The sequence below is a fragment of the Enhydra lutris genome, unplaced genomic scaffold, assembly GCF_002288905.1.
Source record: "Enhydra lutris kenyoni isolate GAN:26980312 unplaced genomic scaffold, ASM228890v2 scaffoldscaffold9, whole genome shotgun sequence".
Taxonomy (NCBI): Eukaryota; Metazoa; Chordata; class Mammalia; order Carnivora; family Mustelidae; genus Enhydra; species Enhydra lutris.
Genome location: NW_019154093.1, coordinates 18071834 through 18096265, shown reverse-complemented (window position 1 = coordinate 18096265; position 24432 = coordinate 18071834). Strand labels below are relative to the sequence as shown.

The following is a 24432-nucleotide window of genomic DNA, read 5'->3' as shown; positions in this document are numbered from 1 at the left end:
TATGCACTCCCAGCAGGAACAATAATTGGTTCAACTACTTTGGAAAATGGTATGGCATTACCAATTAAAATCTCTCGTGTACAAAACCTAATACCCTGTTAATCTATTCCCACTGGACATGCGCACACTAGTAGACATGTACTAGAAAGTTCATAACATTGTTAGTAATAGCTAAAAATGGAAACAGGGCCAGTGACCATCAATAGTAAATAATATTCACTATACTGGAGTACTATCCAACAATAAAAAACTTCAGCTAAACAGCATTGATACTGGGTGAATTCCACAATGTAGTAGTAAGAGAAGCAAGTCACAGAAAAATACAAGTAGTATAATTTCATTTATATAACATCAGCAACAGGAAGCAAATTAAAAACATCTAGTTTAGAAATGTACATAAGGGGTGTCTGGGTAGCTCAGCTGGTTAAGCATCTGACTCTTGATTTTGACTCAGGTTATGGTCTCTGGGTTGTGAGATCAAGCCCCATGTCTGGCTCCATGCTGGGCTGGAGCCTGCTTAAGATTCTTTCTCTCCCTTTGCCTTTGCCCCCCGACCACCACCAAATTAAAGAGACGCATACATTAATAGCAAAAGTATTTAGAAAAGTAAGGGGATTAGTAAAACAAAAGTCAGGGGGTGGGAGAGTGGTTTCTCCCAGAGCAAGGAAGGCAAGCAATGGTTGGGGCATTTCTAAGGTTCTAGTAATGTTCTGTTTCTTAACCTGTGTATTAGTTGCACAGTTATTTGTTTTATTGTTTAAGGTGAACATATTTTATACACTTTTCTATGTATAATGTATTTTACAATAAAAATGATTTTTAAAAAGACTGGATTGGACAATCTCTTAGATTCTTGTCATCTTTGGTGGTCTATGGCCCAAGCCCTTCCCAAATGGATTTATTGTTGGCTCTGCATTGACAGTCAATTTAAGCAATGTACATTGAGTACATGTGAATACTCAGTGAATGCGGAAGCTTGAAGGGAGAGGGGGACACACTAACAGAATCACAGAGTAGGAGACTAGGAAGAATAACATGATCTGATTCACACCTCAGTTCTCAGGGAGGCCACAGATTTTACATGAAAGGTCCTGAGTTCCAGTCCTGATTCTACCTTCTTCTGGGCAAACCTCTTCTCTAATCTTCAATTTCATCTCATGCTGGCTTTGTAAACTACTGTGAAATTCAAATAAATAATCAATAATAATTACTATTCTTTTACAGTTGGGGAAACTGAGGCTGCACTAGGATTCTACTAGCCCAAGGTGCCATGGCCACCTTGGAACTCAGAGCTCCTGAGTCCAACTCCCTGACCTGGGCACTGTCCCACTACGCAAACGGTTAGCTATTCTCTCCTTTGTTTGGCTTTGAGCCCACGGTTTGATGTCACAGAACTTCCCCGCCCCACCCCGCTCCTTCGGAAGCCACGCCTCCCTGCGTGGCATCGCCTCTGGCGTTCGCCGAGCCCCGCCCCCGGCCTCTAGCCTAGGAGTGGCGGCTCCGGCGCTTCCCCGCCCCGTCTCTCTTCCGGCCCCGCCCCTCCTGGCTGCCATGACAACGAGTCCGCGCCCCGCGCACAGCTGCTGCTCGGGCGGGACCCAGGCTGGACCGCGGGCCCCGGCCTGGGGGCCACAGCTGCCACCGCCGCCGCCACCTCGTCTCCTCCCCGTCCCCGCCCCGCCCCGCGTCTCCTCGTCTCACTCGGGCCCGCGGCCGGGGTCCCTCCCCGCCGCCCCACCCCGCGCGGATGCCGAAGGTGAAAGCGCTACAATGCGCCCTGGCGCTGGAGATCCGCTCTGTGAGTACGGGTCGCGACCCCTCACCCCCCCGGCCTGGGTGTCAGCGAGCCTCCGGCATTTACTCGGGGTCGCCTCCCTTATTCACCTCTTTGAACCCCGAGTCACCTCGAACCAACTTTATCCTCCGAATCATCCCTCGGGAGCCTTGTGGACACGCGTCACCTCTGTCTCCTCCTACTTCAAAATCCTGAAGGCCCTCCCACTCCAGCCACGCAGAGCTGTCCGCCCCGCACCCCCGCCGCCCCTTCCTGCCCTCCCACCTCCGCTCTCCTCGCTCTATCCCAGCTTCCAGTTTGGGTTCCATCAGATCATTTCCAGACCACTTCAGAAAGCCCCTCCTCTTCTGCCCCTAACTTTCCAGTGAATTGGGATGGAGGATCTTCTCTTTAAATTCCTCATCTCTGCTCCTATTCTCTAAGAGTCCCGTTTCTCTCCGGTCGTCAAGGGAGACTTTTCTTCCCAAATCACTGCAGGCAGATTCTTTCAGACAAATTTCCAAGCTTCTGATTGGTGAAGGAGCCTTTACTCTCGGTCTTCAATGTGGAATCCTCACACCCAGCAACCAAATTGTGTCAGTATCGCACAGAGCACCTTGCCATCTCCCCCAGGGCCAGACCCTCAGAAACCATTTCAGGTCCCTGAATCCCTTATCCTTCTTGTCACTCCAAGGCACCAACTTTTACAGAGAAACTGTTCATTCTCTGAACTTGCTGGAGAGGACCAGTAACAGTCACTTTCCAGACTTGTTCAAGAGGATCCGGTGCCCAGACCTGCTGTGGAAATCCAGCTGAGGCCTTGAGCCCCCATGTCCTTCCTTAAGTGAGAGAGGTTGGACCTCTCCATGGCATGAGAAATCTGCATCCCTCTTAATCATTTCAGAAGACCCTTCCAATTGTTCTTAAACGCCCTCCTCTTCACTTTTTACAGACCCCTTTCATTCTCATCTTCAGATAAAGCCCCAGCCTCTCTCTTCTAGAGGAAATCCCCGGAGAACCTTTCTATACCCCCATTTTAGACATGCCAGCAGTTTGGAGCCAAAATTCCCCCATTCAGACTCTTTTCTCTCCTTCCACCTCTCCCAAGCCCTATTATCTCTCAACTCTTTGATCCCCCAGCAAAACTGGGGCAGGTATGTGTGTGCGAGGGTACTTCTGTATCCAACACCAGGCCTCTGAGTGCTGCCCCAAGAAGCTCTCCCTACTTCTTCCTGCCCATGGCTTCTTTGTCCACTTAACCCCGCCTTGGCCATGCCCTGCTTTCCTGGCTGTCCTTCCTCGCATTAGAATGAGGCCGCTGTAACACAGTCCGTGTTACCTCCCTGGAGGTCACAAGATTGTTCTAGATCTTTTGTTAGGTCTTAAAGAAGGCAAGGCTGGGTAGGACAGATTGTGAGGCAGGGTGGAGGGGAAGAATGTTTCTGGCACTCTTGGTTTATCTCTAAAGCCACAGAGATTTTACTCTGCTCTGTGGCAAGCTATAGTGCTCATCCCACAGCTGCCAAAGATTAGCAACTTCTTTGTAAAGTAAGATTCCTTTAGCCAAAGAATACAGGAAGCTTCCTGAAGGGCTTGGCCTGAAACAGTTAGTCAAACTCTTCCTCAGGCACGCCCTACTTCACCAGACTTTGTTACTGGCTGCTGCTTCCTCCCTCCGCCAGCCAATGGGGCTTAGCAGTCTAGTGAGTGCAGCTGCTTCCCCTGCACTGCCAATAGAATCTTCCAGAGGAAGTACTTCGTTGTAACTGATTACTACCAAAAAGAGTTGCAGAAATACTTTTGATTTCAGTACCTTTCTTCCTCAGTATTGATTGTACTGCAGAAAGTGACTTACTTTAGTACAATGGAGTTCTGTGTCCGTTGAAGCTGAAGAAATTATGCAGGTGCAAACATTGCTATTTAACTCTTTTCAACAAACACTTGAGTCAGAATTTTACAGTTCTCAGAATCTTAGCTGTCATTGAATTTAATTCTGTTTCACAGGTGAGGCTTAGCATGGCTAGTTATTTGTTTAGGGGCAGCTCTGCAATGAGAAGCTAAGTTTTCGGACCAGCAGAATGCCTGTTAGATGGCTCTGATGCTGAGAAGGAGCAAAAAAGGCCCATTAGCAACCAGACAAGTTAAGCAAGCTTGATTAATTTGGCCTTGATTGAATAGATGAATTATATGACCATAGATACTCTTAGCATCTTCTTTTAAATTTTAGTGTTTTCTTTTCAATTTAATTTTTTATGTTTACATGGTATAAAAGTAAAAACCTACAAAATGATATACTCAGAGTGGTCACACATCCAGCTCTGTCTCCTCAAACTTATTTCCCATCCATACTCATCTGCTGTAGGGAAAGCTACTGTGGACATTCATTCTTGTACAACTTTTTCTGTGTGTATTGCCTTTTGAAGATACCACACTCAGATATAGAATATCCCATGTCATATTATTGCCTGAATTTTTTTCCCTTTGTGGTAACATTTAATTTGTTCCCGATTCCTGTTAACTGGAAATTAGATGTTTGGTCTCTGTGTGCCTGTTGAAAGTGACACTCCTTTCAAAGTGAAGAGCACCTGGTTGGCTCAGTAGGTTAAAGCCTCTGCCTTCGGCTCAGGTCATGATCCCAGAGTCCCTCGTTGGGCTCTCTGTTAGGCAGAGAGCCCGCTTCCTTCTCTCTCTCTGCCTGCCTCTCTGCATACTTGTGATCTGTCTCTCTGTCAAATAAATAAATAAATAATCTTAAAAAAAAAGAAGAAAAAAAAGAAAGTGACACTTCATTCTCCTCCTCCCCCACCCCCTCCATGATTGTGTTTTGCTGTGGTGTTATATTGGTAGTAATCTCATGTTTAATACTGTGGTAATATGATAGCAAGAACATAGTAAACACGAAAGGCTTTAGTGTATAACACAACATTTTGTGTTGCTCCACAGAGCCTTATGACTTGAGAGAAAATATATTGCTAGGAAGAAGGTGTGACTTTTCTCAATGAATCTTTGGAGAAAGATATAATAGGCCAAGTAACTTGTTTTTCAAGAGCAGCAAAAGAATTACATCTCCTATCACTTAGGCTTTTAATAGTTGATACATCTTATCTGTGATATGAAAAAGTATTTTTGCTGCTCCTTCTCTCTTCTTTTTGTTAATAAGTAGTTCATTTTTCTTGAGATTATTTGGGAGAATGAACAAAATCAGAAAGAGAATAATAAAGCCTAGTGCCTGGGCAGTGAAACCAGCCAATTTGCCTTATCTGAATAGTGTCTGTTTGGGGTTAGTTTAGATATATAATTCCTGGTTTTTCTTCTGTATACTCCCTTCACCTCTTTACCTCATCAAATTATTGATAACATTGGGGCAAACAGATCTGGGTCCTTTTTGATCCCTACTCGTTTGAACATTTGTGATCCTTCTCCAGCTTTCCGTGGAGTGATTTGTCTCACAATTGTGCTACAGTTAGTTCCCTTTGTACACCTTCCTGACCCGTTTTCCTTCTTCCCTTCCTAGAGGTGAGGCAATCAATGTCTTGAATTTGGAGTGTATTATTTTCATTCTGGTTTTGTACATTTACTGTATATTTGTGCATGTCTGTGTGCTACTTGTATTATTGATTTGTTTTAAAACTTTACGCAAGTGGTATTTTACTCTGTATCCCATACCTGTTTTTTCCAGTTCAGTTACCAAAATTTGTCAGTGTTGATTCTTGCAGATCAAGTCCATTTCCTTAATTACTATATAATACTGTTTATTTTTATAATAGTGATTAATTTATATTCTTTTTTGATAGACCTTTAAATGCCAGTGAAATTTGTTGGGCTACCTTTGCTTACCTTAGTGTTTAGGGCTCCTGCTGGTGTTAATTGTCTGGTATTCTGCACGACTTGAATGTCCTATTTAATGTGTAGATGAAAAGCTTCGTACAATTATTAGAGGTTAAGAATCTGTTTTATGGGGGCGCCTGGGTGGCTCAGTGGGTTAAAGCCTCTGCCTTCGGCTCGGGTCGTGATCCCAGGGTCCTGGGATCGAGCCCCGCATCAGTCTCTCTGCTCGGCAGGGAGCCTGCTTCCTCCTCTCTCTCTCTCTCTCTGCCTGCCTCTCTGCCTACTTGTGATCTGTCTGTCAAATAAATAAATAAAATCTTAAAAAAAAAAAATCTGTTTTATGTATAAACACAGTCTTTTTTTTTTTTTTTGGCAAGGTGGTATAAAATACATCAGATTTTCTAGGAATACAATTACAGTGTAAGTTGAGGAAAGAGTATACTTTGCTTTGTTTGAAACTCTGCTAAGAGTTTACTTTTTTGGAAAATTGTGGCACCAGTGGCAGCACTGTTTGTGTTCGAGTTGCCAGTATGGGTACTTGTCATTCTGGTTTAGAAACTGTCCATTTTACATAGATTCCGTGTATAGGTGCAAATGCTGTATCTTCTAGCTTAGTCCTGCCATGGCATTTACATACAAAAATAGATCTTTTATTATAAATTATTTCTGGGTGTTTTGTTTTGTTTTGTTTTGTTTTTACTTAGGGCATTGGTTTAGTTTTTAGTCACACATATAGTAAATTGCAAACTATCTGTTGTAAAGGAGGGAATACAGACCCAGTGCTCCAGGCACTAGATTTAAAAATGGAACTACTGAGGTAACTGCTATCAGGACTTCTATCACAATATAATTTGAATTCATGAAATCTTTTTCTCCACAGTATGAACTTTTTAATGTCTAGTTTTTAGTGAGAATTCAGCCCTGTCATCTTGTAAAACAATAGTTCTTAATCATTCTGTTGTTTTTTTCTCCCCAGCTTTATTGAGCTATAATTGACTCATAATATTGTATAAATTCGAGGTGTACAACAGGTTGATTTGTCCCTACTGTTGTAGGGACACCTGTGTGGCTCAGTCACTTAAGTGTCTGCCTTTGGCTCAGGTCGTGATCCCAGGATCCTGGTATGGAGTTCTGTGTCAGCCTCCTTGCTCAGAGGGAAGCCTGCTTCTCCCTCTGCCTTCAATCCCCCTGCTTGTGCACGGACTCTCGATCTCTCTGACAAACAAATAAATAAAATCTTAAAAAAAAAAGATGTGTTTGATACATTTATAAATTGCAGAATGATCACTGCTATAGGATTAGCTAATTAGCTACTACCTCCATCCTGTCACATAGTTACCATTTATTTTTTGTGGTGAGGACGTTTAAGATCCATTCTCTTGGCAATATCAAGTATATAAGACTGTATTAGCTATAATTACCATGTTGTACATCAGATCCCCAGACTTGTCAGTCTTACAACTAGAAGATTGTATCCTTTGACTATTAATTATCTCCCCATTTTCCCTATGTCTCCCAACCCCTGGTAACCACCACTCTACTCTGCTTCTCTGAGTTTATCTTTTTTAGATTCAACATATATGTGGTATCATACAGTATTTGACTTTCTCTGACTTCCTTCACATAGCATAATGCATTCGAGGCCCATCCAGGTTGTCTCAAATCAAAGAAGGATTTCCTGCTTCCTCATGGCTATAGATTATATATGTATCATCTCACATCTTCTCACATCTTTATGCATTCAGGGACAGTTGGGCACTTAGGTTGTTTTCCATATCTTGGCTATTGTAATACTGCAATGAACATCAGAGTACAGACATCTCTATGAGATCCTTTTTAAAATTCCTTTGGATATATACCCAGCAGTGGGATTGCTGGATCATATGATAGTTCAAGTTTTAATTTTTTGAGGAGCTTCCATACTGTTTTCCACAGTTGCTGGACTCAGTTTACATTACCATCAGTAGTGCGGTAGGGGTCCCTTTCCTCCACACCCTTGCCAACACTTAGGATTTCTTGTCTTTTTGATAATAGACATTATGACATTTGTGAGGTGATATCTCATCGTGGTTTTGATTTGCATTTCTCTGATGACAGTATGTTGACTATCTTTTCATGTACCTGGTAGCCATCTGTATGCCATTCCTGGAACACTGCCTATTCAGTTCCTTTGTATCCATTCTACTGTTGATGGACGTTTTCCCAGTTTGGGGATATTACAAATTGTATTCCTATGAAGATTCTTTTTTTTTTTTTTTAAGATTTTACTTATTTTACGGAGATAGAGAGACAGAGCACAAGCAGGAGGAGCAGCAGGCAGAAGGAAAGGAAGAAGCAGGCTCCCCGCTGAGCAGGGAGCCAGACGGGGGGCTCAATCCCAGCACTCTGGGATCATGACCTGAGCCAAAGGTTGATGCTTAATCAACTGAGCCACCCAGGCGCCGTCCCCACTCCATGAATATTCTTATATGTCTTTTCACACATTTTGAATTCAGCACATTGCTGAAATCTCACATTAGTTCCAGTCATTATTTGGATTTTCTATGTGGAAAATTATGTTGTTTATGGATAACGACGGTTTGACTTTTCCTGATCAATGTTTTTTTTTTTGTTTGTTTTGTTTTCTTTCCTTTATTGTATGTCCTTGAGTAGAATTTCTGGTATAAAGTTAAACAGTAGGAATAATAGTAGATATACTTGTCTCTTTATTTTTATTTTAAGTTGTGCTTCTAAGGTTTCACCAGTATTATATTGAATCTTACGAATTTACTGACAATGGATTATTTTTTGACTTAAAAAAAAAAAAAAGCCGTGGCAATTTCATATAGTTCAGTCTAATGTAATATTGGCTCTAGGATTTTCATTTACTGAATTAAGAAAGTTCCCTTCTATTCTTCATTTTGGAAACATCCTGAAGCATTGAATTATACTGAATGCTTTTTGAGATTATTATGTAATATTGTTCCCATAGTCTTTAAAAGGACACATTTTGCAATGTTGTACTCTTTATATTCCTATGGTAAATTCTTTTTGTTAGAATGCATTATTTTTTCTGTATTTGGATTGGCTTATTTTTTTTATTTAGGATCTTTCGTTTGTGTTCATACATGAGGTTTTGCTATCTGAGTTAGATACTTGTTTCATTAAGATTTCGGTATGGGTTTTTTTGCTTTTTTTTTTTTTTAAGATTTTATTTAACTGTCAGAGAGAAAGAAAGACAGCATGCAAGCATGGGGAGTGGCAGGCAGAGGGAGAAGCAGGCTCACTGCTGAGCAAGGAGCCAAGCTCAAGACTCGACTCCGGGATCATGACCTGAGCTGAAGGCAGACACTTAACCTACTGAGCCACCCAGGGTCCCTTGGTTTTTTATTCTTAAAATATTTATTTTAAAGATATTTCAGACATACAAAAAATTATAAAGAGCAACATAATGAACACCCATGTGCCTACCTATCAGCTTAGGAAGTAAAACATTTTGGATGAAGGTGAAGCCTCCTGTATATCTCTCTAATAGAATCCTTTCTCCCTTCTGCCCTTTGGCTACTCACTATTCTGAATTTTGTTTTATCATTTCTCTGCATTTCTTAATATTTTTCTCATATTACTGTCTGTCTTTAGGGCACATGATTTGCTTCCAAGTGATGCTTAACTGACATCCCAAAAGGATTGATAATATTGTTTTAAAATTATTTGGTTCTAGATATTTTTATCATTTTTATTGTGATTTCTACTTTAGCTTATGAACTATTTAGGATTTAGTTTCAAGATGCATAGGATTTATATATATGTATATACTCCCCTGTCCCATGCTATACTTACCTACACATATACAAACATACTATCTTTTATTGTGGTGTTTTAATTTAATTGCATGGGGGTATTGAATGACATCTGCATGATACTGACTATTTCCATTGAGATTTCTCTTGTGTCCTAATACTTATCCAATTATTGTGAATGTTCTCTATTTACTTGAAAATTACATATAACTTCATTTTTGGATGTAGGTCTCTACAGCCATTATCAAATGGAGTTTATTTTCTCCAAAATATCTTCAATTCCATATTAATATTTTTGTCTACCTGATCTACCAGGATGTAATGGAGATATATTAAAATTTTTACTATGTTTATGTATTTCACTTTATTCTTGATGTATTCTAGTACACTGTGATCTGTAGAACTGGATTCATTTCTACTTACTCTGTTTTGTACTGGGTGTATACTTTCCCTTTGGGAATTTGTGGGTTTCTTCAGGTCTAGGTAAATTCTTAGCTATTATGTCTTTGAATTTCATTTTTTTCCATCCTGTTTTCTTTTTTCCTCTGACACTGCTATTAGACATATATTGGAACTTTTATCTATTCTCCACATTTCTTAAGTGCTTTTTTTGTTGTAATTTTTACTTTTATATCTTGTTCTAGGGAATTCTTCAGGATTATATTAAATTATTAAATTATTAAGTTAGATTTTAAAAATCTCCTGTATTGGGTGTCTGGGTGACTCAGTTGGTTAAGTGTCCCAACTCTTGATTTCAGCTCTGGTCATGATCTCAGGGTCATGAGATCAAGCCTTGCAGAGACTGTACTGAGTATGGAACCTGCTTGAGATTCTCTCTCTCAAAGCCCCTCGCCCCTGCTCCTGGGTGTGCACATGCTCTCTCTCTCTCTCTCTCTTTCTCAAAAACAAACAAACAAACAACAAACAAAAAACCCAGGGGCACTTACGTGGCTCAATTGGTTAAGCATCTGCTTTTGGCCCAGGTCATGATTCCAGGGTCCTGGGATGGAGCCCCACATTGGACTCCCTGCTCAGTGTGGAGCCTACTTCTTCCTCTTCCTCTTCCTCTGCTCGTGCCCCCTGCTCACTCTCTCTCCTACTCTCTCTTTCTCAAATAAATAAATAAAATCTTAAAAAAAAACACCCAAACTCCTATATTGAGATTTTTAATTTCATTGACTACATGTTCAAGGATTCTCATGTAGTCTGTCTTCATATTTATTCATTTATTCATTTTTAATTTTTAATTTTTTTAAAGTAAACTTTACCCCCGATGTAGGGCTTGAACTCACACCCTGAGATCAGTAGAATCATGCTCTACTGACTGAGATAGCCAGTTGTCCCTAGTCTCTCTTTTTAAACGACTGCCAAGTATTTTCCTTCTCTGTTTTAATTTTATAGTTTTGGGTTTTTGGTTTTTTTTTTTTTAATTCCTCCCCTCCCCTAGATGAAAAATCCTAACTACTTATTTTAAAATTGTTTTCAGATTGTATAAATTACTTTAATTTTCATTTGAAGTGAAATTATCTCTGGATTGTCAACTCCATTGGGGTTTTATTAGCTCTTGGAATTGCACTGAAATTATAGACCAGTTTTGGGAGAATTGATATTTTAACAGTATTGAGTCTTTCAGTCCATGAACCTGGTGTATTTTTACATCTATCTGGACCTTCAGTTTCTTTCAGAAGTGTTTATTGTTTTCAGTAGGCATGACTCACACGTATTTTGTTTAAATGTATATGTAAGTACTACATCCTTCAGGTTTTAATGCTATTGTAAATGGTATTTAAAAATTTTTCATTTTATAAGTGTTATTGCTGGTATAGAGAAATAGCATTGATTTTTTGCATATTGAATTTATATCCTGTGACATCAGACTCTTTCCTTATTTCTAGTAGCATTTTTGTACATTGTAGACTACAATTAGGTTGTCTACAAATATTCAGTTTTATTTCTGTTCAATCTTTATTTCCTTTTCTTGTCCTTTGTACTGGCCAGGGCCTTTATAATAGTACATTGTTGAATAGAAGTGTTGAGCATGGACATACTGACCTTTTTGGCTGATATTGGGAAAGCATCCAGTCTTTCAGCACTATGTATGATATCAAATTCAGGCTTTTTCATAGATATTCTTTATCAGTTGAGGAATTTTCTGCAGTCCTCTATTTGCTAGAGCTTTTATCGTGAATGGAGCTTACATGTGTCAAATGCCTTTTCTGCAGAGAAAGAATTAAAGGGAATTTCTAAGATCTAATGCTATAATACACCTTTTAGAAGTGATTTAATTATATCTAACACATTTCTATATATTGTCTTTTCATTTTCATGCACTCCAAGATATTTTTTAATTTGTTTTGTATTTTTTCTCTGACGCGTATGAGTGATTTAGGAACACGGTGTTTAATTTCCAAATATTTAGGGTTTTTTTCAGGTATTTTACTGTTATTTATTTCTATTTAATTTAATGGGGCTAGAGAATATAGTCTGCATGATTTCAGTCCTTTTATGTTTGTTGAGACTTCTATGGCTCACAGTATCATCTTTCTTGATAAATGTTTTCATGTGCACTTAGAAAAAAAAGTATATCCTTCTGCTGTTGGATGGAGTATTACATAAATGTCAGTTAGGTCAAATTATTTGAATGTTGTTGTTCACATTTTCCATACTCTTAGCGATTTTTTGATTGCTTATTTTATCAGTTACTAAGAGGAAAGTAATGAAATTCAATTTGTTTCATTTACTTTGATAGTATCTTATTAATTGGTTACACATTTAATTTTCTTTTATCTTCTTGATTTTTGAAATTTGAAACTTGAAATTTGACAAATCAAATTTTTAATCAATATGAAATGCTTCACTTTAACTTGGGTAATCTTTCTCTTTCTGAAGTCTACTCTGTATTATATTAAGACAGTCCCCTAGCTTTCTTATGATATTCATATGATACACCCTTTTCTATCATTTTGCTTTTATCCTGAATCTTTAATTTAAAAAAATTTAAGATATAATTCACAAATATAAAATATACCCATTTAAAGTGTACAATTCAGTGAATTTTTATATATTCATGAAGTTGTGAAACAATCACCACTAATTCCAGAACATTTTCATCACCCTATAAAGAAATTTCATACCAGGGGCGCCTGGGTGGTTCAGTGGGTTAAAGCCTCTGCCTTCGGCTCAGGTCATGATCCCAGAGTCCTGGGATCAAGCCCCGCATCAGGCTCTCTGCTTAGCAGAGAGCCTGCTTCCTCCTCTCTCTCTGCCTGCTCAGTGGGTTAAAGCCTCTGCCTTCTGCTCAGGTCATGATCCCAGAGTCCTGGGATCGAGCCCCGTATCAGGCTCTCTGCTGAGCAGAGAGCCTGCTTCCTCCTCTCTCTCTGCCTGCCTCTGTGCCTACTTGTCATCTCTGTCTGTCAAATAAATGAATAAATAATCTTAAAAAAAAAAAAAAAAAAGAAAAAGAAAAGAAATCCCATACCTGTTAGCTGCCATTCCTCCTCCCTCTTCCCGAGACCCTGGCTACCACTAATTGGATTTCTAGGTCTATGGATTTGCCTATTCTGGACATTTATATAAATGGAATCATATAATATGTGGCCTTTTGTGTCTGGCTTCTTTAACTTAGCATGTTTATAAGATTTATTCATGTAGCATCTCTCAGTACTTTATTCTTTTTTATGGTCAGATAATATTCCATTGTATGGATATACCACATTTTGCTAATCCATTCTTCAGTTGGTGGACATTTGGATTGTATCTGTTTTTGGCTATTATGAATAATGCTGCTTGTATGTATTAATACTTTTGCTTGTATGTATAATCCCTTGTATGTATTTTTGGGTTGCTGTATGTTTTCAGCACTCTTGGGTATATACCTAGGAATTACTGAATCTTATGGTAACTATTTAGTTTTTTTGATGAACTGCCAAACTTTTTTCTACAGTGACTATGCCGTTAATATGTTTCTAGTAGCAAAGTATGAGGGTTCCAATTTTTTGGGATACTCCCCAACACTTGTTTTTGTCCATCTTCTTTAATTATAGTCCTCCTAGTGGATGTGAAGAGGTATCTCATTATGGTTTTGATTTATATTTCCCTAATGACTAGTGATTTTGAACATTTTCATGAATTTATTGGTCATTTACTTATCTTCCTTGAAGAGATAGCTATCTTTTTTTGCTTCATGGGTTTTGGAACTCTTAAGTGCACATATATTTTCTTGAAATGTATGTCATATGTGTTTTTCATTGTTGTGTCATTATAAAATATCCTTCTTTGTTTCTAGTCCAATTTTTGTTTTAATGTCTATTTTGTCTGATATGAGTATAACTACTGCAGCTCTTTTTTGGTTACTGCTTGCATAGTTAATTTTTCCATTCTTTTACTATCAACCCATTTGTGTCTTTGGAGCTGAAGTGTGTCTCTTATAGACAACATATAGTGGGATTATAGTTTTTAATCCATGAAGTTCTGCCTTTGCTTGGAGTAGTTGGTCAGTTTACCTTTCATGTAATCACAGACAAGGTAGGATTTGCCTCTTTCATTTTGCTATTTATTTTCTGCATGTCATGTCTTTTTTTGTTTCTCTGTTTCTGCATTAGTGCCTTTTGAGTTAACTGTTTTGTAATGTACCATTTAATGATTTTGTTTCTATTACTATATTTTTTAGTTATTTTCTTAGTGGTGGTTGTCCTGGGGTTCACAGTTAACATCTTAGTTTATAACAATCTAGTATGGATTAATACCAAATTTAATTTGAATAGCACACAAAACTTTTGCTTCTATTTACTTCCATTCCCTCTCTTCTTAATGATTTTATTTTCATGCAGATACATCTTTATACACATAAGCCTCATCAACACAGTTTGATAATTGCTGCTTTATGTAATTTTATTTGAAATAAGGATGGAGAAATAAGAGAAAAAATTATACTGTCGTTATATTTATTTATGCAGTTTCCTTCCTGGTGCTTTTTTTTTCTTGTTTTCATGTGATTGGGAGTTGTTGTCTGGTGTCCTTACATTTCAACTGAGGGATTCTCTTTAATATATCTTGTAGGGAAGTTGTGCTAATGATCTGTTCTGTTCATCCAAGAATATCTTAATTTTCCTTCCTTTTTGAAGAGGATTTTTGGTTGAAATTGAATACTTATTTGAAAAAATTGAAGTACAATATGCAAATGTTATGAAATTCCTTCAGCACTTTGAATAAGTCATCCCACTTCCTTCTAGCTTCATGTTTCTGAAGCAAAATCAGCTGTTAAACCTATTGAGGATTTTTTGGTACTTGCTGAATCACTTCTCTTGTATTGCATTAAAGATTCTCTCTTCATCTTTGTCTTTTGAAAGTTTGATTATGATGGATGCAGTTTGGAATTCTTTAAGCTTTTGGGTGTGTAGATTGCAATTCTTTAAATTATGGAAGCTTTTGTCCATTATTTCTTTGAATATTCTTTCTCGCCATTTCTCCTCTTATTCTGGGGCTCCTAATATATCTATGTTGTTGTGCTTAATGGTATCCCACAGACCTCTGAGAGTCTATTAATTTTTCTTTATTTTTTCTTTCTGTTCTTTAGGATGATAATCTCAGTTGATATATTTTCAGGTTCACTTATTCTTTCTTCCGCTAGCTTCTCTAGTGAATTTTTTTTCATTTCTGTCATGTACTTTTCAACTCTGGAATTTCTATTTGGTTCTTTTAAAAAATGATTTCTGCTTATTGATATTCCTTCTTTGATGAGACATTATTGCCATGTTGCCATACTTTATTTTAGATATTTAGGCAAGATTTCCTTTAGTTCTTTGTACATATTTATAATAGGTGATTTAAAGTCTCTGTTTAGTAAAGCCAACTTCTGGGCTTCCTCATAGATAGTTTTTATTGACTGCTTTTTCCCCTGTGTATGGGTCATACTCTTGTTTCTTTGTATATAATATTTTTTGTTGAAAATTGAACATTTTAAATAATATAATATGGAACTCTGTAAATCAAACTTCCCCCTATTTCTCAGGGTTCATTGTTTGCTATTGCTTTTTGTTTGTTTAGTTACTCTCCTGAGTTAAAGTCTGTATTCTTTGTCATGTGTGGCCACCAGAATCTCTTCTTGGTTAACTTAATGACTTGCTAATGACTGGATTTCTATATCCTTTAAATGTCTTCAGCCAGTAAGTCTCCCAGTCTTTGCTAAGGATTTCTGTGTGCTTGTGGGGGCATGTTTTCTAAGCCCTACAGGGAGTTTACAACTCTGGCTTAGCTTTCATTTCCAACTATCCCAAAGCCTCAAGGTCAGCTAGAGGTGAGAGATTAGGGTTTCATCAGGTCATTTCTGGGCACATGCACAGCCCTGAACATGTGCATGATCTTCTAAATTGCCAAGAATATATTGTACTTCTCAAAGAAAGCACCCTCCCCAGCCCTCACACACCCATATACATGATTTTCCAGCTTTACCTTTTAAGCATTTTGATCAGGTTATGTTTTGCCTCACTTGTGATCACTGCCTCAGGCATCTGTGGTGTTAAACAATTGCTACTGATTGTTTTTGACAATTGCCTTGAGGAGAAAGGCTCTTTATATGAGTGAACTCCAGTTCAAGTCAAATAGAATCCCTGTGAATGAGGGCTTCCGGGGTACTGTCAGACAGATCAAATAATGACAATTTCCTAGGGATGGGGCTTTTGGGTAGCACTAAACCTGTTCTCCTCCAGTGTCTGTGGGACTGCTGGTTTTCATGGCTACTATAATTCTAAGGATTTTGGTTTTCAAGGCTTCAGAAGACCTGAGTAGAGGGGGTTGGGAGTAGAATACATTAACATACCACAATATCACTGTTTTAACCAAAGTTCAGCTGTTTTTCTCCAATAAATGCTCTTCAGATTGTTGTACATCTCTGGTTAGTTTTTAGAGCTGTAAAAAGTTCATTTTGACAGTTGTTGGTATTCCCTTTTGCTTTTATAAGTATTCCCTTTTGCTTTTATAGAGGGACTGATTTTTGGAGGTATTTGATCTACCATTCTGAAAGTACCTTTTCTTTTTTTATATATACTTTTAAAATTTTTTTATAAACATACAATGTATTTTTAGCCCCAGGGGTACAGGTCTGTGAATCGCCAGGTTTACACACTTCACAGCACTCACCACAGCACACCCCCCCCCAATGTCTATAACCCCACCACCCTCTCCCGACCCCCCTCCCCCCAGCAACCCTCAGCTTGTTTTGTGAGATTAAGAGTCTCATATGGTTTGTCTCCCTCCCAATCCCATCTTGTTTCATTTATTCTTTTCCTACCCCCAAACCCCCCACGTTGCATCTCCACTTCCTCCTATCAGGGAGATCATATGATAGTTGTCTTTCTTTGATTGACTTATTTTGCAAAGCATAATACCCTCTAGTTCCATCCACGTTGTTGCAAATGGCAAGATTTCATTTCTTTTGATGGCTGCATAGTATTCCATTGTATATATATACCACATCTTCTTTATCCATTCATCTGTTGATGGACATCTAGGTTCTTTCCATAGTTTGGCAATTGTGGACATTGCTGCTATAAACATTGGGGTGCACATGCCCCTTCGGATCACTACGTTTGTATCTTTAGGGTAAATACCCAGTATTGCAATTGCTGGGTCATAGGGTAGCTCTATTTTCAACTTTTTGAGGAACCTCCGTGCTGTTTTCCAGAGTGAAAGTACCTTTTCTATGTCTGTCTTTATCTTTAAAGGAATTTTCTTTGAAGACCACATATTATGTCTTGCCTTTTTATCCAATCTGAACAATTTCTGCTATTTAATTAGAATGTTTAGAATATTTGCATTCATGTAATTATCCGTATGGTTGTTTTATTTTCTATTTGTCCCATCTGATTTTCTTTACCCATCCTCCTTTCCTGATTTCTCTTTGGAAAGCTGCTCAGTGTTGTATTAAAGCATGGCAGAATTTGTAGAATTGTGGATGAGAAAAACTCATGCTTTCTCGCATATATTACACATTGGAAAGAGAGTTAGTAGTTTCTAGTAGGACAATTAGAGCAGCTGTGCTACTCAATAGAAATAGAATGTAAGTGACAAATTTGAACCAAGGATGTAAATTTAAATTTTTTACCAGCTACATTTTAAAAAGTTAAAAGAAGTAGATAAATTAATTTTAATAATAATTTTATTTAGATCAATATATTCAAGGCATTAGTTATTAATGAGATATTTTATGCTGATTTTGTAATGAGTCTTCAAAATCTTTTTGAATAAGTCTTCAAAATCTTCAAAATCTTTTATTTTACACTCAGTATCTATCTAAATTTTGGACTAGTCACAACTATAGGCATAAGTGGCTTTCAGATACCACATTGGGTACTGTGGAATTAGAGGGATTCTAACAGATTTTATTTTAATGAGGCACAGTAAGAATTGAAGGTGATGGGCAACATGAAATTTGCTGAGGACATGGATTTTAATAGATTTTAATGATCAGTGGGGGAATATATTAGGACAGAAGTGGAAAACAATAAGAGGGAGATGGAGTCAAAATATCTGGCACAGAAAATAATCTTAGCTGCTATGTACAAAGAGACATGAAGTCTTAGTCATTTATTCAGTGCAGGAATGTGTTGAGATGACAAATGATAATTATTTTCAGTCTAACAATAGCTATAGCTAGTATTGGTTGAATGCTCTATTAGGCACTTTTCTAAGCACTTTTGAATGTTTTGTATTCATTCATTTACTGTGTCATTTTAAATAAGTGTATCACCTATACTTTCTTGGGGCTCTGTTGTTATCATATATAAAAAATATGAAGCTGTACTTGATAATCTCTAAGCTTCTCCTAAATACCAAAGTCTGTGGTTTTGGATATATTAATGAGGAAAATAAAGTTTCTGTCCTCGGCAATTATAATTTAAAAAGATGAGATGTATCCACTTAATTAAAATGTGTGGAGACAATAATTGGGCCTTAAGAGAACTACAAAATGTTATGAGAATCTAAAATGTATTTACTTGAATATAGTAAATTCGTGGTAAATGTTTGGATTAGATTGAATTGAATAATGATAGCTGGTGAGTCAAGAGAAGTTTTGTGTAGGAGATGCAGTTGATTGATGTAAGCCTTGGGAAGTGGTGAGTGTAAATGAGGAGGAGATGGAATGGAGTGTTGAATAATCATCCAGATAATGGGACAATGTAATGTGTGTGTTCAGAGGATAATAAAAAATACTTTGGATTATTGGGGAGCCATTAAGAAATATTATTATGTGGGTAAGTTGGATTCAAATTTCACTGCCAGTGAAATATGGCAGGGACTGGGGAGACTGTGCCATGTAGTTTTTAGAAACCCTATATTTTATGCCTATACTTTCTGTCAATGTGAGGCTAATTACATGCAATTTCATATTTAAAAAATTTCATTGGGCTAGAAACTTAAAATTCACTGTCTTTGAAACTTTATCATATTGCTTTTGATGAGGGTGTGTATGGGCTGCTATTTAGTATGGTACAGGTCAGATTTGTGCTTTTTATCGCTAGTTTTTGTGTGTGTCCTCTAGGATAGTGCTGTGTTTCTGCTGAGTCTAAATCCTCTGTGATTAAATGATGCTGAGTAAGTTTATGTCAGCATTCAGCATAAAGTGGGTGCCTAAGGCTGACTGTTTAAAACTGTTCGTGTCTGTCCCAAGAGCCAGTACACAGAGCTTCAAATGTGGCACAAAGAACCAAATGGAAAATCATAGATTTCTCAGAGGGATGAAGTTATAAAGGCATTTCATTTAACTCTGCAAACATGGGAATCTCTCTCTCCTTTTTTTATTTGAGCGTAATTTTATTACCTTAGCAGACTAGTGGTTTTATGTAATGCCTTGTAAATTATTTTAGTAGGATAGTTCAGGGGATTCGTAAAGCAGTTACATCTCTCTATCTAATTTCATTCAGGTAACTTGTCCAGGAGTGGTGCTGAAAGACAAGGAGGACATCTATCTTAGCATCTGTGTGTTTGGTCAATACAAAAAGACACAATGTGTCCCAGCCAATTTTCCACTGGTCTTCAATGCCAGAATGGTGTTTGAAAAGGTGAGTTCAAATATCAGATCAAATATTTACAAATAATCAGAGTACTTCTGAATTTTTAATAAAAACCCAGAACACAAATTATTGTTGCTGACTATATACTTTGGTTTATTCAAGAGGAGATTTGTAATTTAAATCTGAAAATAAATATTCATTATTTATGCATTGAATCAGTTGCCTCTTTTTCAGGATGAATCAGTTTATTTCTAAAATTGTTAGTGGGCTTTATTTAGTGGGCTTTATTTAAAATAGAGCATCTGAGTATTAAATAATTTTTATAAAAAAGAGAGAGGAGACATTAATAGGTAAAAATTTACAATGGCTATCTTATGGTACTTCATTCTATGAGTTTCTTTTCAATTTTTCCCTGAAACTGCTGCTTCTGGTTATTACTAGTCATATTCCTCACTTTTGTATTTCCTTCTTTCCTTCCTTCCTTCCTTTTCCTTTTCTTCTGCAAGGAATTACCCATGTCTAGCTCTGTTCCATGCACTGTTCTATAGGCACTGGGTAAACATGACAAACAGCCTCCTCTCTCAGAGCTTTCATTGTAATATGAGAAACAGAAAATAATCAAGTAAACACAGGAATAATGCAATTTTAGATAGTGGTAAGTGTCATGAAAGAAGTAAAGGGAAGGCAGGGGGACAGGGAGGGGCTGAGTGATTAGGGGGATTATCTAATTTAAAGGATAGAGAAGGCAGTAACATTTAAGCTGAACCTGAATTCTGAGACAGTTAGCAGTTATTCAAAGGTCTAGGGGAAAAGTATTCAAAGCAGAGGAATAGCAAATAGAGAGGCATCTTGTTGGGAATAAGTTTGATGAGTTGCAGGAGCACGAAGAAGGCCAGTATGACCATGGAAACAAGCAGGGGAGGAACTGGAGGTCAAGATCAAGCGCGGGTGAAGTGGGAGAGGGAGCGTCGGTCAGCCGAAATATATAATTGTCAAATCCTCCATAGTGATCATGCAGAGATGCAGAGACGTAGAGAAGCAGAGACGAAGTGACAGTCTTCAATAATGTCAAAAGTTTCTTTGGTTGGGAAAGGAGTATTTGCGGAATGAGAGGGAAAACACAGAGAGTGTTGTTTTATGTGTATATTCCTCTCATTTCCTCCTCTCCACCTTGCCTCCCTCCCTGCTCTCCCTCTGTAGGTGTTCCCTGAAGCAGTTGACCCTGGAGATGTGGTTGCACAGCTTGAATGTAAGTCTTTAACTTTTAATTCCTGATTCTAGGACATTTTAGAATTATGCTTCTTAATCTTGGGTTAGGTAAAAGTTAAAAAGAGTCTACTAAGAATTTAAAAAAATCTTGAGTTGATAATTTTAAAACAATTTTTTAAAAACATTTTTCAGAATATACCTGGAAATAATAAAATATACTTATGCTATACAGAGGCTGAGAGGTTTTGCTTTTTCTGTGTTAGGTCTGTGGGTATCAAAAAGACTTACTTGAACCTTATATTGATTTAGATGATATGAAGTGTTTTTGATGTAAAAATAGAGATCCACGTTGGGTGGGGCTTTGCCCTGCAAACAAGCGTATGTCTTTAACCCCAGTGTATTACAAATTAATAGAGTAAATAATAGAAGATTGAAGTCATGGCAGCTTAAAATTATATATGATTTGCATTTTGTATTGCATCTAATATGTTGGTAAATTGTTTGAAGTGACATTTTCAAGACTGTGAGTAATAGTAAATTCCTCAAAGTACCAGGAATCAACTATAAAAAGATACAACTATTTTTGAGAGCAGCAATGCAAAGCTGTATATATACTTGGGAATAAGTTACTCAAGCTCTGGGTATGAAATGAAAAGCTCTGTTATTTATTCTTGTGATTAGAGAGGGATCTGAGATCACCAGTTTGGTCTAGTAAATATCTGTGGTTCAAAACATCAACAATAATGGGCATCATCAATGTCACCTGTTCTTCCCCCCTGCACCCCACTGGGATTCCAGCCTTGTAGAAACATGGAACCCAGCACCATGCTGGAATCTGGGCATATGGGGAGAAATTGGGCCAGCTTACTGTCTTGTCTTTGTGAATTATACAGTTTAATGATTCTTGTCCAGAGAACTCTTTATGGCCAGCATCAATACCTTATTATTATTTTTTTTTTTTGTAGTTGTTCTAGTGCTTGATATTCTGTCTTTCACTGTGGTAGATTAGGTAGGCGGCAATTTTGTATTAGTAGGTAAATGCCTTTTTTAAAACTAACATTAAATAAATGTTAATATTTCTTGTACATCTTCAGTAACTGGGAAATTGTGTTGTGTATCTTAGAAAATATGAATTCTGATATCTAAATATCTAAATTTTATCTAATATCTAGTATTATCTCATCTAAATATGAGATAATTATTTCATTCTGAAATTCTTTTGTTCAAAACATAATTCTTTATTTAATATTTGTGGGTTTTTTGAAGATTGATTTATTTATTTGAGAGAGAGAAAGAGAAGGAGAGTGGGAGAGTGGGAGCGGGGGAAGGGACAGAGGGAGAGAATATTCAAGTAAACTCTTGCTGAGCTCAGGCCCCCATACAGGGCCCAGTCTCACAGACTGTGAGATCAGGAGGACCTGGACCGAAACAAGAGTTGAATGCTTAACTGACTGAACTACACAGGTACCCCTTTTTTTCTATTTGATTTGAAATTTGGGGACTATAAGAAGAGTACTTAGTGGTTATTATTGTGGTTATTATTATTTGGAAACTTTCTTGCCTTGCTTTTCCTGATTTAGTTTTTCTCTTAGGTCTTTTCCCATTTTACTGATTCTACTTTTTGGTATCTTTCTCAAACTCCTCTTTCTCTGCTCTGTCTTTAAATATTACTATTCCACTGGCTTTACTTCTCTGGTCTCTTTTTATGTATTTATTTTCTATTTTTCTCCTTATATTCTGCTCTCCAAAGACTAGGCTTCATGTATTCTCTATCTATCTTCTGAAGACTTACATGTCAGTCCTTATCTTGGATCTCTCTTGTGAGCTGTGGCTCCCCTTTTTCTTTTACTTTTTTTCTTTTAGGTTTACAGTCTTTCATTGTCCACCCACCGTATTACTATGAAAAATTAAAAACATACTAAGAGTGGTGAGAATGGGACAATGAAGTCCAATATACCTATTGTCCAGCTTCAACAATTTTCAACATATTATCAGTCTTATTACATGTGCACTCTGCCACTTAAAGTAATTGTGGGTATCTTTAAAAGCAAATCTTTACATCATTTTACCACAAGTATTCTAGATACACATACACGCATACCACTATGCTGGTATCATGCAAGAAAATTAATAATTTCTTAATAATATCAAATATGTAGTCATTATGAAGATTTCCCCACTTGTCACCAAAACATCTTTTTACAGTTGGTTTGCTAAAATCAGAATCCAATCAAGGTATAGTTCATACTCTATGTATCAGCATTTACCTCTTGAATCTTTTTCTCTGTATTTGTGCCCCTCACTTTTTTTTTTTAAGATTTTATTTTTAAGTAATCTGCACAGCCATTGTGGGGCTCAAACCTACAACCCCAACGTCAAGAGTCACACGCTCCACCGGCTGAGCCAGCCAGGCACCCCTTTACCGCTGTGAATTTACTAGAAAAACCAAGTCCTTTAGAATATCCTTTAACTTGGATTTGACTGATTGCTTCCTTAAAGGGCTGTTGAGTTGTTTATTACTGTATTATGTAAACTGATAATTAGATCTAGAGGTTTGATTAGATCCAGGCTTATTTTATTTTTTCGGCAAGAATCCTTCAGAGTTGATGCAGTGCACTTGTAAAATATCAAGTCGTATATGAGTCTGATGGTCTTAAGTTTAGTGATGTTAAAATTGATGATTTAGCTCCAGGCAGCACCAGCCTGATTCTTCATTGAAAAGTTCCTCATCAGTCTTTCCTCAAGTAACTTTGAGATCCATCTTTTAAGTAGGGATTACAAAGTGTGATTTTCCTAATATTGTCACTTTCTGGATTTATTAGCTGGAATTCCTCTATAAAAGAAATCTTCTTTATTAGCAATTTGTTTACTCTGAAACATAGTTCTTGTAAGAAAGCCAGAGTCATTCTTCTCTTCTTCCCTTACAGTAATAGTTTCAGTGAGGCATAATTTGCATTTCACAAAATTCACCATTGTAATTGTAGTTAAATGATTTCTAGAAAATTTATGCAGTTGTGAACCATCCTCACAATTCAATTTGTGATACTGCCATGACCCAAAAATTTCCTTAATGGTCATCTACCAGCATTCCTTATGCCCACTTCCCATCCCCAACAACCACAGATCTATTTTCTCTCTTTGCCTTTTCTAGAAATTTCATGTGAATAGATTCATATAATATATAGTCTTTTGTGTCTGGCTTCTTTCTCTTAAAATAATATTTTTGAGATCTATCCATGTTGTTTTATGTATTAGTACTTCATTCCTCTTTATTGACAAGTTAGTATTCTGTTGTATGAAATATATTTCCCTTTCCAAAACTCCAAAACATTGGAGTGAAATTAAAGATCAGCTAAAAAAAGCAAATGAAATGGCACAGCATGTTTATAGATCAGAGTTCATGAAGGCAGTTCTCCTAAAATTTTTTTCTACATTTAACATTATTTCTATTTTATGGACATTTGGATGAACATTGGATTATTTCTAGTTTTTGGCTCTTATGAACAGTATTGCTATGAATATATGGATATAAGCTGGATAGTATACTATGTATATGTTTATTCATTGCCAATTTGGATATCTTTTATTTCTCTTTGTTGTCTGATTGCTGTTGCTAGGACTTCTAGTACTAAATTGAACAAGAGTGGTGAGAGTGGACATCCTTGCCGTGTTCCTGATCTCAACGGGAAGGCTGTGAGCTTTTTCCCATTGAGGATGATATTTGCTGTGGGTCTTTCATAGTTAGATTTTATGAAGTTCAGGAATGTTCCCTCTATCCCTATACTTTGAAGCGTTTTAATCAGGAATGGATGCTGGATTTTGTCAAATG

The 24432-nt window shown here is 37.3% G+C and overlaps 1 protein-coding gene across 1 annotated transcript in view; it reads left to right on the top strand.

The window, feature by feature from the left end:
* Window positions 1-1747: 1747 nt before the first annotated feature.
* LOC111143213 (spermatogenesis associated 6) overlaps window positions 1748-24432 on the top strand; it is a 142007-nt gene continuing 119322 nt past the window's right edge. Inside the window, exons 1-3 of the mRNA XM_022496779.1 lie at window positions 1748-1798; window positions 19305-19442; window positions 20595-20643. Coding sequence (XP_022352487.1) covers window positions 1748-1798; window positions 19305-19442; window positions 20595-20643 — 238 coding nt within the window. The remainder of the gene's footprint in view (window positions 1799-19304; window positions 19443-20594; window positions 20644-24432) is intronic.